Consider the following 13,244-nt stretch of genomic DNA (forward strand, 5'->3'; position numbering starts at 1 on the left):
TGAAGAGTTCCACACTGAAGTGGTTAACATGGGTTTTAGAGCAAGGCACTTGTAGGCTATTTCCTGACACAGACCAATAAACCTAATTGTTGCTTCTTTAAAAACAAAAAAAACCTCCATGTTTATCATTTCGATCGGTTTCTAAGTTTTTGTTAAAAAAGAAATGAGTGTGTGTGTGCTTGTTCAGTATGTAAGGAGGGGTTTGTTGTTTTTGAGCATGTGTGGGTCACTGGCAGTTACTGCATGTCTAGGATCCCTTCCTGAGTAATGTGATTACTGTCAAGACTGTATGCTGGGTTTCATGTTACAGGTTATCTGCTTGAAAATAACAGAAGGCCTGAGCATATGAGTGGGTTTTAAAACTAGCCCGCTATTGGTAGGGACACAACAGATCACAGCCAAGACTTGCCTGAGTTTTCTGCCAAAGCCTGCGTCAGATTTAAGACACATGCTTCTGCGAGCTTGTGAAAAAAAAAAAAAAAAAACACAACCCAAACGTGTTAATCTCAAATTGGGATTGGGGTTTTCTACAGCTCCAAACCTCAGCATCTGATGCGCCGCCTCCATAAAAAGGAACTGGAACGTGGGGCGTAGAGTGGAGAGATGTTTTAAATTTGCTGGACAGGAAATGGATTGAGCATGCTTCACAAGTTCTGGTAGAAGATATGTCCACTTCTTGATTAATTTTTGAGAGCATGAGAACATTATACTTCCTTTTTTTAAATTTCTCTGTCCCTCTCCTCCCCGACAAGACTGTGCAAAAATCTACCTTGCCTAATTGAAGTCATTTCATTGGATTTTGATCACAACTGACTTGTTACTATTTTTTCTACGTGAAGTTCAGGGGTTTCAAACTTTCTTTCTGGAAAAGTTTGAAGTGATTTTCTCCTTCCGCCTGATGTCAACTGCTTGCTAATCAGTGGATATTAAACTATTCAAAATGTACACACGGTGGGCAATGGCGAATATTTTCCTGATGTTTTACCTGTACCTGGTACAGGGCTCCAATTATGAACATGAACCAGCTAAGGTAGGTGAGCACCATTTTTAACGGGGTTAGAATTTAGTAAGCTTTTTATGAGCTTTTGTGGAAGACTTTCTTTCTTTGCCCTTACTATTTCTGATAAAATCTAAAAATGTAGCGCATTTGAATAGTTTGTCAGGGGCTGTTCTGTTTCATGTGATACTCTAAGATTCTTGGCCCGAATGTTTAAAATGTTTTTCTAGCTTGTGAACATTCTGGACTCTTAGCAGGTGGGGTATTATCCCCTTACTGTATATACAAATGACACAGTGGTTTTTATGACACACATAACTTTGTGGGTGGTTTTGTCTGTTTGGTTTGTGAAGCAGGGAAGGTTTATTTGCTAAGTTTATTTCTTCTGAAAATCCAGAATTATACTACTTTTATTCAGACATTTTCACTCTGTCTTGCAAACTACTCGTTGCCATAATCTATAAAAAAAAAAGTGTTTTCTTGCATGTTGCTTTCTTTAGATTTTTGTAAAATGAAATAAATATCAATTCTAGAAGGCAATTGAGAGTAATGCCAAAAAAAAAAAACCCACAAAAAACCTGAGTTGTTTTTTTCCCAATGTTATGAATGTCGTGGATTGTATCAAGTTTATTTTCAAGCTTTTTACTGTGAAAATGGTTTCCGATGTATTCATTTTGTCTGCACCGGTGCTAAGTCATTGATTTAGGATTTCGGGCTGTAAACAGATTACCAAATGTTTCTCTGTGGGATTCTCAGTGGAGGTGATAGTGCCACCAGTGGGGAAAAATTGGTACTTGGCTTATGAAAATTTGTTTTGTTTTGTTTTATGTCTAAAACTCGGATATACATAAAGCCCCTAAACAGACAGAAAGTATATATTTGATATTACAATTTCATGGGGAGGCAGTTGGGGGAAAATGTCTAAAAAGACTTCTAGGGAGAGGAGAGATTGACCACGAGAAGGGATTTAGCAATATTGTGTCAGGGTTGGGAGGCACCTTGCTCACACTCCGCACATTTCTCACTTTTTAAATCCCAACGGTACATGGGAGAAATCACAGGCGTTCCGCCCACCCCTAACTCCCATCAGCCTGGCTGTGAACTCTCAGTGCCCAATTGTAGGACAAAAGCAAGCCGATTTTGCACATAGGTAACTCGTTTGAAGAAAATAAGACTCCAGATTGTTCATTGGCATTTTTTGTGAGTTTGTTGTTGTTTTTTAAGTCCATGAAAACTCAGAAATTTGTTAGATGTGCTGGGCTCAAAACTTTTTAAATGCTCCCATTTTATAGTTTAAAATAGCAACTTACTGGGTGGTGCAGTCAATGCCCTGGAGCTCTGGTAGTGTAGTCGTTACAAGTCAGGCTACTAATCTCAAGGTCAGCAGTTCGAAACTACCAGCAGTTCTGTGGGAGAAAGGTGAGGCTTTCTGCTCCTGTAAAGATTTACAACTTCGGAAACCCTGTACAGGGTTGCTATGAGTTGGATCCGACTCCACGGCACATAACAACAATAACATCCATCATTCCACGTCCTCATCTGAAGTTAGATTGACGCTCTGGCAGTTCGCTATCAATCTACTGCTGCTACTGTTTTTAAATTATCCTTAGTAAAATTGTACTTGCATATGATATTAACGATATTGTCCGATGATTTCCACATTCTGTTGGGTCACCTCTCTTTGGAATGGGCACAAATGTGGTTCCCTTCTAATCAGTTTTTGTCTTCCAGATTTCTTGGTATAGATGGGTGTGCCTTCAGCGCTGTATCAGTTTGTTGAAATATTTCAATTTGTATTCCATCAATTCCAGAAGCCTTGTTCTTTGACAATGTCTGCAATGCAACTTGGACTTCTTTCTTCAGTACCATTGGCTCTTTTTTATTTATTTTTTTAAGTTTTTATTGTGAATTGAGTGAAAGTTTACAGGGCAGATCATCAGTTTTACATTCAACAAATCATATACTTTATTTCATTACAATTATAATCCCCTCCATGTACCATCAGTTAACAGTATTTCTCCATATTCATTTTAGCTCTTTTTTTTTTTTTAACACTCAGGCATATATAATAATTTCTAACACCAAAAGGCATTATTTTGCAAGTCTGCCTCCTGGCCGCCTCTCTTTCCTTGAATCTAGAGTCCTCAGCTGCTCCCTCTCTCCATGTCCACATCTCTGCCTCCATCCCTGGTGTTGCTGCTTCTCTGGATAGGATCCCACATTCCACTTTGCTCTTCTCCCTTGAATGTCCTAGGGTCCTCTGTTTCTGGACTGTAAGGTTAACTACTCCTCACCATTGGCTCTTGATCATATGCTAACTCTTAAAATGAATGACCATTAACCATTTCTTTTTGGTACACTGACTCTATTTATTCCTCCCTTCAATATTTTTCCCATAGAATCCTTCAATATTGCAAGTCAAGGCTTGATTTATTTGTTCTCTTCAGTTCTTCCAGCTTGAGAAATGATGAGCATGTTCTTCCCTTTTGGTTTTTTAACTCCAGAGCTTTGCACATTTCGTTATAACACTGGGCTTTGTCGTCTTGAGCTGATCTTTGAAATTTTCTGTTCAGTTCTTTTTACCTCCTCATTTCTTCCATGTGCTTTAGCATCTGTACCCTGCAGAGCAAGTTACAGAGTCTCTTCTGACATCCATTTTCGTCTTTTCTTTCTTCCTCGTCTTCTTAATGACCTTTTGCTTTATTCTTGTATGATATTCATCTCATAACTCTTTTGGTCTTCGGTCATTAGTGTGTAATGCATCATATCTCTTCTTGATATGATCTCTAAATTCAGGTGGGATATGTTCAAGGTCATATTTTGGCTCTCGTGGACTTGCTTTACTCTCCTTCAGCTTCAGCCTGAACTTACTTGTGAGCAATTGATGGTCTGTTCCGCAGTCTGCCCCTAGCCTTGTTTTGGCTAATAATATGGAGCTTTTCCACCATCTCTTCCCACAGATGTGGTCAACTGATTTCCGTGTATTCTATCTAGTGAGGTCCATGTGTTGTTTAAAAAAAGTATTTGCAATGAAGAAATCATTGGTCTTGTAAAATTCTATCACACAATCTCCAATATCATTTCTATCACCAAGGTCATATTATCTAACTACTGATTATTCCTCTTTGTTTCCAACCTTTGGATTCCAATTCCCAGTAATTATCCGTACATCTTGATTTGATGTTTGATCAATTTCAGACTGAAGAAGTTGGTAGAAGTCTTCAATTTCATCATCACTGGCTTTAGTGGTTGATTAATAATTTGAATAATAGTTGTATTAAATGATCTTCCTTGTAGGCATATGGATAGTATCCTATCACAGGCAGTATTTTACCTCAAGATAGATTTTGAAATGTCTTTATGATAATGAATGCAACCCTATTCCTTTTTAATTTAAAGGCATAGTAAATCATATGATTGTAGGTTTAAAATAGCCAATACCAATCCATTTCAGCTCACTAATGCTTAGGATATCAATCTTTATTTGTTCCATTTCATTTTTGACAAGTTCAAATTTTTGTAGATTCATACTTTGTGCATTCCATCCATTACTAATGGATGTTATCGCTGGTTCTCCTCATTTTTAATTGTGCCCCATTAGCATCATCATGGTCAAGTCTAGTTGGAGGAGGCAGCTCTTCCCATGTTGTATTTTGAGTGCCTTCCAACCTGAGGGGTTCATATTCCAGCACTATATCTGACACTATTCTGGTGCCATTCACAGTATTTCCGTAGTCCATAGTCTGGTGCTATCTGACAATGTTCTAAGGTTTTCAGTGACAAAACATTCAGAAGTAGCCTGCCTCTTCTTCTTCCTAGTCTGTGTTAGTCTGGAAGCTCAACTGAATCCCGTTCTCCAAGGATGACCCTGCTGAGGTTAAAAATGCCTGTGGAATATCTTCCAGCATCACAGCCACATGAAATCCACCACAGTGCAACAAAATGACACACAAATGGTAGACATTAGTGTAGGACAAGATAAAGGAGCAAACGCAGTTAAACCCTAAGCTGCTAACTGAAAAGTCAGCAGTTCGAACCCACCAGCCACTCCATGGGAGAAAGCTATGACTGTATTCTGTACAGTCATATTCTGTAAAGATAACAACCTGGGAAACCCCATGGGCCAATTCTCCTCTGTCCGACCGGCTCACAATATGACAGACAGCAACATGGATTTTTAAATCAAGATATGCACGACAACAATCTCCCAAACTTGGTGGCTTATAAACAATGGAGGCTTCATACCACAGAACCCTCCTGACTCATAGGATCACCTCGAGGTCAGGCTGGAGCCGGCTGAGCATCCACATCTGGAATGCTGTGAGTCACCATGGCAGAGGTAAGGAGAGTCTCTGCTCAACAGCTCACCGCATCACTTCTGGTCACAGCCTCAGGACCCACTGCCCCATCCAAACACTGCTGTTGTTAAGTGCCATCAAGTCTGTTCCAACTCATAGCAACCCTGGTGGGTTTGAACTGCAGACCTTGTGGTTTGTAGTCCACTGCTGATCCTACAGTGGCACACCAGGAATTCCAACACTAGTGTCCAGGAAGTAGAAGGTAGAAAGTTGGGGCTATTTGCTGAACAGCACTGAAGGCAACTTTGGTCAGTTCAGATGCTTCTGAACATGCCTTTAACTGATATGTGACAATTCCAAACCTTATAGAAATTGTTCTGGATTGAACTGTCTTCCCACAAAATATGTGTTGTAAATCCTAATGCCTATGCATAATCCCATTTGAGAATGGATTGTCTTTGTTGTGTCATTGAAGCAGAATTCCTGTAGGGTGTGTCTTAAGTCTCTTGAGATGTGTTGTTGTTGTTGTTATGTGCCATGGAATTGGTTCCGACTCATAGCAACCCTGTACAAGGTTTCTGAGGCTGTAAATCTTTACAGGAGCAGAAAGCCTCAGCTTTCTCCCGCAGAACAGCTGGTAGTTTCAAACTGATGACCATGAGATTAGCAATCCGATTTGTAACCACTACACTACCAGAGCTCTGTTTTTGAGATAAAAAGAGCAAATTAAGCAAGCCACAAAGTAAGAAGCGGAGATGAGGGGAGAAGATGTCAATCCACATGAAGGAGAAAGCCTCAAAAGAGACAAAGACCTTCTTCCAGAGTGGACAGAGAAAGAAAGCCTGCCCCTAGAAACAGCACCCTGTATTTGGCCTTCTAGTTGTCAGAACTGTGAAAACGGTACGTTTCTATGTCATAAAGCCACTATCTTGTGGGATTTCTGTAATCAGACTGAAATGCTAGCGAATGGATCAAAATGAAGCAGCTTCACAACGGGTAAGAACGGACAGTATAGAAGGAACAAATTCACAGGTTCCCATCACACCTGCTCTGACACATACAAAAATCCAGTTTTGCTCAGAAATGTCGGCTTTCATACTGAGAATCACTTTTGTGCATGTGAGAAATAACAATGGTTGGTGACATTTGCCAACCAGAGTCCCTGGGGTATCATCTGCTGAAGTCACTCAGGTCAGTTTCCCTGGGAAAAGGCAAACCATACATACAGTAAACATCTGTGGAATATCACCACGTGCCAGGCACATGAGTGGAAATGATGTTGTTATAAAAGAAAGACGTCTTTGTTATTTACATGCCTTAGCAACTGCCTGGGAAGGAGTTGAATTTGGCCTACGGGAAGGATCATTTTAATGCTTGAAATTTCAAGTAAGATCATGTTGTTGTTACTACGTGTCATCAAGTTGATTCCATGCACAACAAAATGAAACACTGCCTGATCCTGTGCCACCCTTAAAATTCTTGCTATTTTTCAGCCCATTATTGCTGCTTTTGTGCCGATCCATCTTGTTAGAGGTCTTCCTCTTTTTCGCTGACCCTTCATTTTACCTAGCATGATGTTCTTCTCCAGGGAATGGTCCTTCCTGACATATCCAAAGTGCATGAAATGAAATCTCACCATCCTGACGTTCTGGTTGTACTGCTTCCAACACAGCTTTGTTTGTTCTTCTGACAGTTCATGGTACATGCAATATTCTTCTCCAACATCATAATTCAAATGCATCGATTCTTCTACAATCTTCCTGATTCAGTGTCCAACTTTCATATGTATATGAAGCTATTGAAAATACCATGGGTTGAGTCAGGCGCACCTTAGTCCCAAAGTGATATCTTTGCTCTTGAACACTTTAAAGAGGTCTTGTGCAACAGATTTACCTAATACAATGTGTTGTTTGATTTCTTGATTGTTGCTTCCATGAACATGGATTGTGGATCCAAGTAAAATGAAGTCTTTGACAACTTCAGCCTGTCTCCATTTATCAGGACATTATTTATTGGTCTAGTGTAAGCATTTTCATTTTCTTTACATTCATGTGCAATTAGTGCTGAGGCTATGTTGTTATGTGCCGTCGAGTCGGTTCCAACTCATAGAGACCTTGTACAGGGTCTTTGATTTTCATCAGTATTTCAAGTTCTCTATTTCCAGTGAGAAAATAGTGTCATCTGTATATTACAGGTTGTTAATGAGTCTTCTAATACTGATGCCATGTTCTTCTTTATGTAATCCCATTTCTTGGATTATTCTCTCAGCATACAGATTGAATAAATACAATGAAAGTATAAAACCTTGGCAACACCTTTCCTGATTTTAATATCCCCTTGTTCTTTTTGAATGACTGCTTACTGGTCTATGTACAGGTTCCTAATGAGCACAAATAAGTGTTCCCATTTTTTGCAATGTTAGCCATCGTTTGCTATTATCCACACAGTCAAATGCCTCTGCATAGTCAAAAAAGCACAAGTAAACATCTTGTGTGGACCTCACCAGGTGGAATACACAGGAATAAAATTGACTACATCTGTGGGAAGAGATGATGGAGAAGCTCTATATCATCAGCCAAAACAAGGCCATGGACTGACTGAAACAGACCACTAGTTGCTAATATGCAAGTTCAAGCTGAAGCTGAAGAAAATTCAAATAAGTCCACAAAAGCCAAAATATGATCTTGAGACTATCCCATCTGAATTTAGAGATCATCTCAAGAACAGATTTGATGCATTGGACACTAATGACCAAAGACCCGAAAAGTTGTGGAATAACATGAAGAATATCATACATGAAAAAAAACAAAGGTGATTAAAAAGGCAGGAAAGAAAGAAAAAACCAAAATGGATATCAGAAGAGACTCTGACATGTGATCTTCAATATAGAGAGCCTAATGTGACTGGACAGAATGATGAAGTAGAAGAGTTGAACAGAAAATTTCAAAGGGCAACTCAAGAAGACAAGGCTATATTTCAAATTATAATGAAATGTGCAAAGACCTGGAGTTAGAAAAACAAAAGGAAAGAACATGCTCAGCATTTCTCAAGCTGAAAGAACTGAAGAAAAAAATGCAAGCTTTGGGTTGCAAGATTGAAGGATTGTACAGGTAAAATACTGAATGATGTCGGAAGCACCAAAAGAAGATGGAAGGAATACATAGAGTCACTGTACCAAAAAGAAAGATCGATGTTCAACCATTTCAAGAGGAAGCATGTGATCATGAACTGAAAGCACTGGAGAAAAACCAGGTTCCAGAAATTGATGGAATATAAATGGAAATGTTTCAACAAACTGGACATGCTCACTAGTCTATGTTAAGAGATTTGGAAGACAAGTACATTGGAAGAGATCTATATTTGTACCCATCCCAAAGAAAAGTGCCCCAACAGAATATGGATATCATTGCACACTGTCAATATCACATGCAAGTATGATTCTGCTGAAGATAAATAAAAAACTATTGCATCAGTACATTGACAAGTAGCTTCCAGAAATGCAAACTGGATTCAGAAGAGGACATGGAAGGAGAGATATCATTTGCTGACATCAGATAGATCTTGGCTGACTGCAGAGAATGAATACCAGAAAGATATTTACTTGTATTTTATTGACTATTCAAAAGATTTGACTGTGTGGTCATAACAAATTATGGATAATATCATGAAGAATGGCCATTCCAGAGCAATTAAATGTGCTCATTAGGAACCTGTACATAGACCAAGAGGTAGTCATTCAAACAGAACAAAGGGATATTGAATGGTTTATATAACCAGAGTTATAGCCTTTCACCATAATCATTCAGTCTATTCTGAGCAGATAATCTGAGAAACTGGATTATAAAACGAAGAACGTGGCATTCAGGATCAGAGGAAGACTCATTAACGACCTGAGAGATGCAGATGGTATAACCTCACTTGCTGGAAGTGAAAAGGGTTTGAAATACTGATGAAGACCAAAGACTACAAGCCTTCAGTATGGATTGTACCTCAATGTGAAGAAAAGGAAAATCCTCAAAACTGGACCAATAAATGACATCATGATAAACGGAGAAAAGTTTGAACTTACTGAAGACTTCATTTTGCTTGGATCCACAATCAGTGTTCATGGAATAAAAAAATCAGCACCATATTATTGTATTAGGCAAAAGTGCTGAAAAATACCTCTTTCAAGTGTTCAAGAGCAAAATTTGAGGGCTCAGGTGTGCCTGACCTTAGCCTGTATTTTCAATAACCTCATATGCATGTGAAAGTTAGACAATGAATAAGGAAGACCAGAGCCAAATCAATGCTTAGAATTCTATTGTTGGTGAAGAATATTGAAGGTATCACAGACTGCCAGAAGAACAAACCAATCTGTGTTGGAAGAAGTACAGCCAGAATGTTCCTTAGAAGCCAGGATGGCCAGACTTCACCTCTCATATTTGGAAATGGCCTCAGAAGATAACAGACTGGGAAAAGGACATCATGTTTGGTAAAGTGGAGGGCCAGCGAAAAGCAGGAAGACCCCCAACAAGATGGACTGACAGAGCAGCAGCAATTGGTTTAAACATAACAATAGTTGTGAGGATGGTGCAGGACTGGGTAGTGTTTGGCTCTGTTGTGGATACAGTGTGAACCAATTTGACAGCACCTAACAACAACAACAAAGTCTGAGTGAACACTTTGAAAGATGACCTTTCATCTGAAAATGCCTCAAAAAAATTGTGTGGGGTTTTTTTTTGTTTTTTTTTACAATCATCCTTGATTTACCATGGGAAAGTTTTATGTTTTGTTTCTTACAACAATGATTGGAGTTACCCCATCTGAGTCATAAGACACAGACTCCTAAGCCCCAACACAGAGAACCAGATGCCTCCTTCCTGAGGAAGAAAGGCAATGAACATTTATTGATTTTTTCACTTGATACTAGATCCTTTCCTATATATAAACTCATATCATCTTTCATCAAATTGTCACTTTATAAACAATGAAACTAAGACGTAGGGAGATCAGTAATTTACAGTCATCCCTCTACAAAGGAACAATATCCAGATTCAAAGTCAGTTTATTTTCTTTATTAAATCATCACACGGTAAAAATTTAATAAGTATACCAATTAGAATACTGGTGTGGCCCTGTTGGATAAGCACTGGACTGCTAACCACAAGGTCGGCAGTTCAAACCCACCAGCCACTCCTTGGAAACCTTTTACAGTGTCACTATGAGTCAGAATCGATTTGACAGCACTGAGCAACAACAACCAATTAATTGATCAGGAGGGAAAACTGCTCCATCATCCCCCAATCTCCCGGTTACTCTCCCTACTCCTTGGAACCACCGAATCTGTTCTCCACCGTGATGGCTTGGTTTCTGGAGCATGTCATGTCAGTGGACTCATACAGTCTGTGGCTTTATTGAGGCTGTCTTTTTTCACTCAGCATAATGCCTTTGAGAAGCATACACGCTGTGGAAACTACCAAAAACCAAACCAGTTGCTGTGGAGTCATGGCGAGTAGGATTGTGTACTCCATAGCATTTTCAATGACTGTGATCTTTTAGAGGTAAATCACCAGCTCTTTCTTCCTACGCACCCCTGGGTGAATTCAAACTGCCAACCATTCTGTTACTGACTGAGCACTTAACTGTTTGTACCATCCAGGGGTCCATACATACCAATCATAATAGTCCTTTGTCTGAATATACCCCAGTTTGGTTAGCCATCACTCATTCAAAGTCATTTGGGTTGTTCCCATTTTGGGACTATTACAAATAAGCTATTCTAAATATTCATGTCCAGGTTTCTGGGTAAACATAAATCTGCCTTTCTCGAAAGAAAATGTCCAGGAATGTGTGCTGTCAAGTTGGTTCCAACTCATAGTGACCCTGTGTAGGGATTCTGAGAAGCAGCTGGTGAGTTTGAATTGTCGACCCGACTGTGAGGCTAAACCAACCTTGTAGTTCAGTGCTTATCCTACAGCACCACACCAGGACTCCCAGGAGTGAGGTTACTGAGTGTTATATGCAGAATTTTATAAAAAAAATATACCAACATATTTTCCAGAGTGTTACATCATTTAAAGCCAGTTTTAAACAATTCTGATCCAGATTTTCACCTCTCCAATGAGCTGTCTGTCCAGACAACACAATGGTTTGATATTAGACAACATTTTCTTTTGGGGATGCTCTTTCCACTGAGGAGCTACAGAAGTTGAAGTTGCAAACCTTCTACTTAAACTCACAAGTCGAAAGGTGACTTGGGCACATTCCTTGAGAATCATAAATTGTCACACATAACCAAACTAAATAATCCCAAACCAGAACAGTAAATCCCATCTCAAGCTATCTCATGTGCCAGAGTAGAGCTGTGTCCCATAGAATTTTCAATGGCTCTGCTCTTTGGAAAGTGAATTGACAAGCCTTTCTTCCTGGAGGCTCCTGGGTGTTGCTGAGAAAGAGAAATACAGGGACAGACACATCTGGAGAAGACAGCAAGGAGCGTGTCAGTGTGACTTGGACTCCAAACCTGGAAAAAATTGGTGGTTTTGACAGAGATTTGAACATCAAGTTAAAGATGAAATACAAAATGCTCATCCAATAAAACAGAAGACTCTAAGAGGTGGTGAGAACAAGGAACTATTTGTCTCGCCCCCGAACTCACCTCTCCAAACCTGCTACAAAGGGAAATTGTTGACTCAAGGCCTGGCTCTGTTGAATTTAGGAGCACTGTGCACCAGGTGACATTTGTAAATCCTTAAGCAAATCTCAGTAAAGCTCTGTGAAATGTGTTCCCTCCATGCCTCATCCTAAAGCTTCTAGGTATTTCAAATACACATGTTTGACACCTTCCCCCCCACCACACACACACACATTTATCACCAAACTTCCTGAAGACATGACTGCAAACACAGTTTGGCAAGGAAAACAGATAGCATTACAGATTATAAAAGGCTCAGAAACAGTAGCTTAGATACACGATTCTCAAGATGGCCAGTGGAGAAGTTATCAATGCTGGCCTACGTGTTCTTACCTAAAATGGAATTCTTTTTATTATTAAAGCTATTGTGCTATCAGTGTATATATGAATATAACACAACAGTTAGGTAACGTCACGTTTCACGTATACTATTTAGTGCAATCAATTATATTCATCAAGATGTACAAACATCACCTTTGTATCTGTTGCCAGATTTTCCAAAAACGCAATGCTTCCTAAATAAAAATTTCCCCCTTTCCTCTTCCCTCCTACCTCTGTTGTTGTTGTTAGGTGCCATCGAGTTGGTACCGACTCATAGCAACCCTGTGCACAACAGAACAAAATACTGCCCGGTCCCGGGCCAACCTCACAATCATTGCTACACCTGAGCCGATCGCTGGTCACCTCTGATCACCACTGAGCTCATGAGGAACCTCTCCACAGACCAAGGGGCAGTTATTCAAACAGAACAAGGAAACAGTGTTTTCAAATCAGGTAAGGTGTGCACCAGGGCTGTATTCTTTCACCATATTTATTCAGTCTGTATGCTGAACAAATAACTTGAAAGGATTTAAAGAATTAGACTATTTCTCAGAAATGTGGCTAACAATCCTGGTGTGGCATTGTAGGATAAACTAACCACAAGATTGGCAGTTGAAATAGACCAACCTCTCTTTGGACACCCTATATGGGTCGCTATGAATTGGAACTGACTCCAGGGCACCTAACAACAACAAGAAATAATAACTGCAAGAATGGACTCAAACCTAACACAGATCATGGAGATGCATTTCATTCTGTTATACACAAGGTTGAATGAGTCAGAGCCAACAAACAGGAACAATCATGGCCACCATTACTAGATGGGTCTGTAGCTCAAGTACTAACTCAGATCTTTGAACTCAAAATCAACATGCATCCTGCCCAAGACTAGCGCCTTATTTTCTTTGAAATCTCTTGGGAAGATTTTAAATATATATATATATATACTTTA

At 39.5% G+C, this 13,244-nt stretch overlaps 1 protein-coding gene across 1 annotated transcript in view; it reads left to right on the forward strand.

Annotated features, from left to right (window-relative positions):
• Positions 1-3,971, forward strand: part of PIR (pirin (iron-binding nuclear protein)) — an 81,363-nt gene extending 77,392 nt beyond the window's left edge. The window contains exon 8 of the mRNA XM_006835690.1: positions 3,958-3,971. Coding sequence (XP_006835753.1) covers positions 3,958-3,971 — 14 coding nt within the window. The remainder of the gene's footprint in view (positions 1-3,957) is intronic.
• The last annotated feature ends 9,273 nt before the right edge of the window (positions 3,972-13,244 follow it).

Source organism: Chrysochloris asiatica, unplaced genomic scaffold (genome assembly GCF_000296735.1).
Source record: "Chrysochloris asiatica unplaced genomic scaffold, ChrAsi1.0 scaffold00018, whole genome shotgun sequence".
NCBI classification, from domain to species: Eukaryota; Metazoa; Chordata; class Mammalia; order Afrosoricida; family Chrysochloridae; genus Chrysochloris; species Chrysochloris asiatica.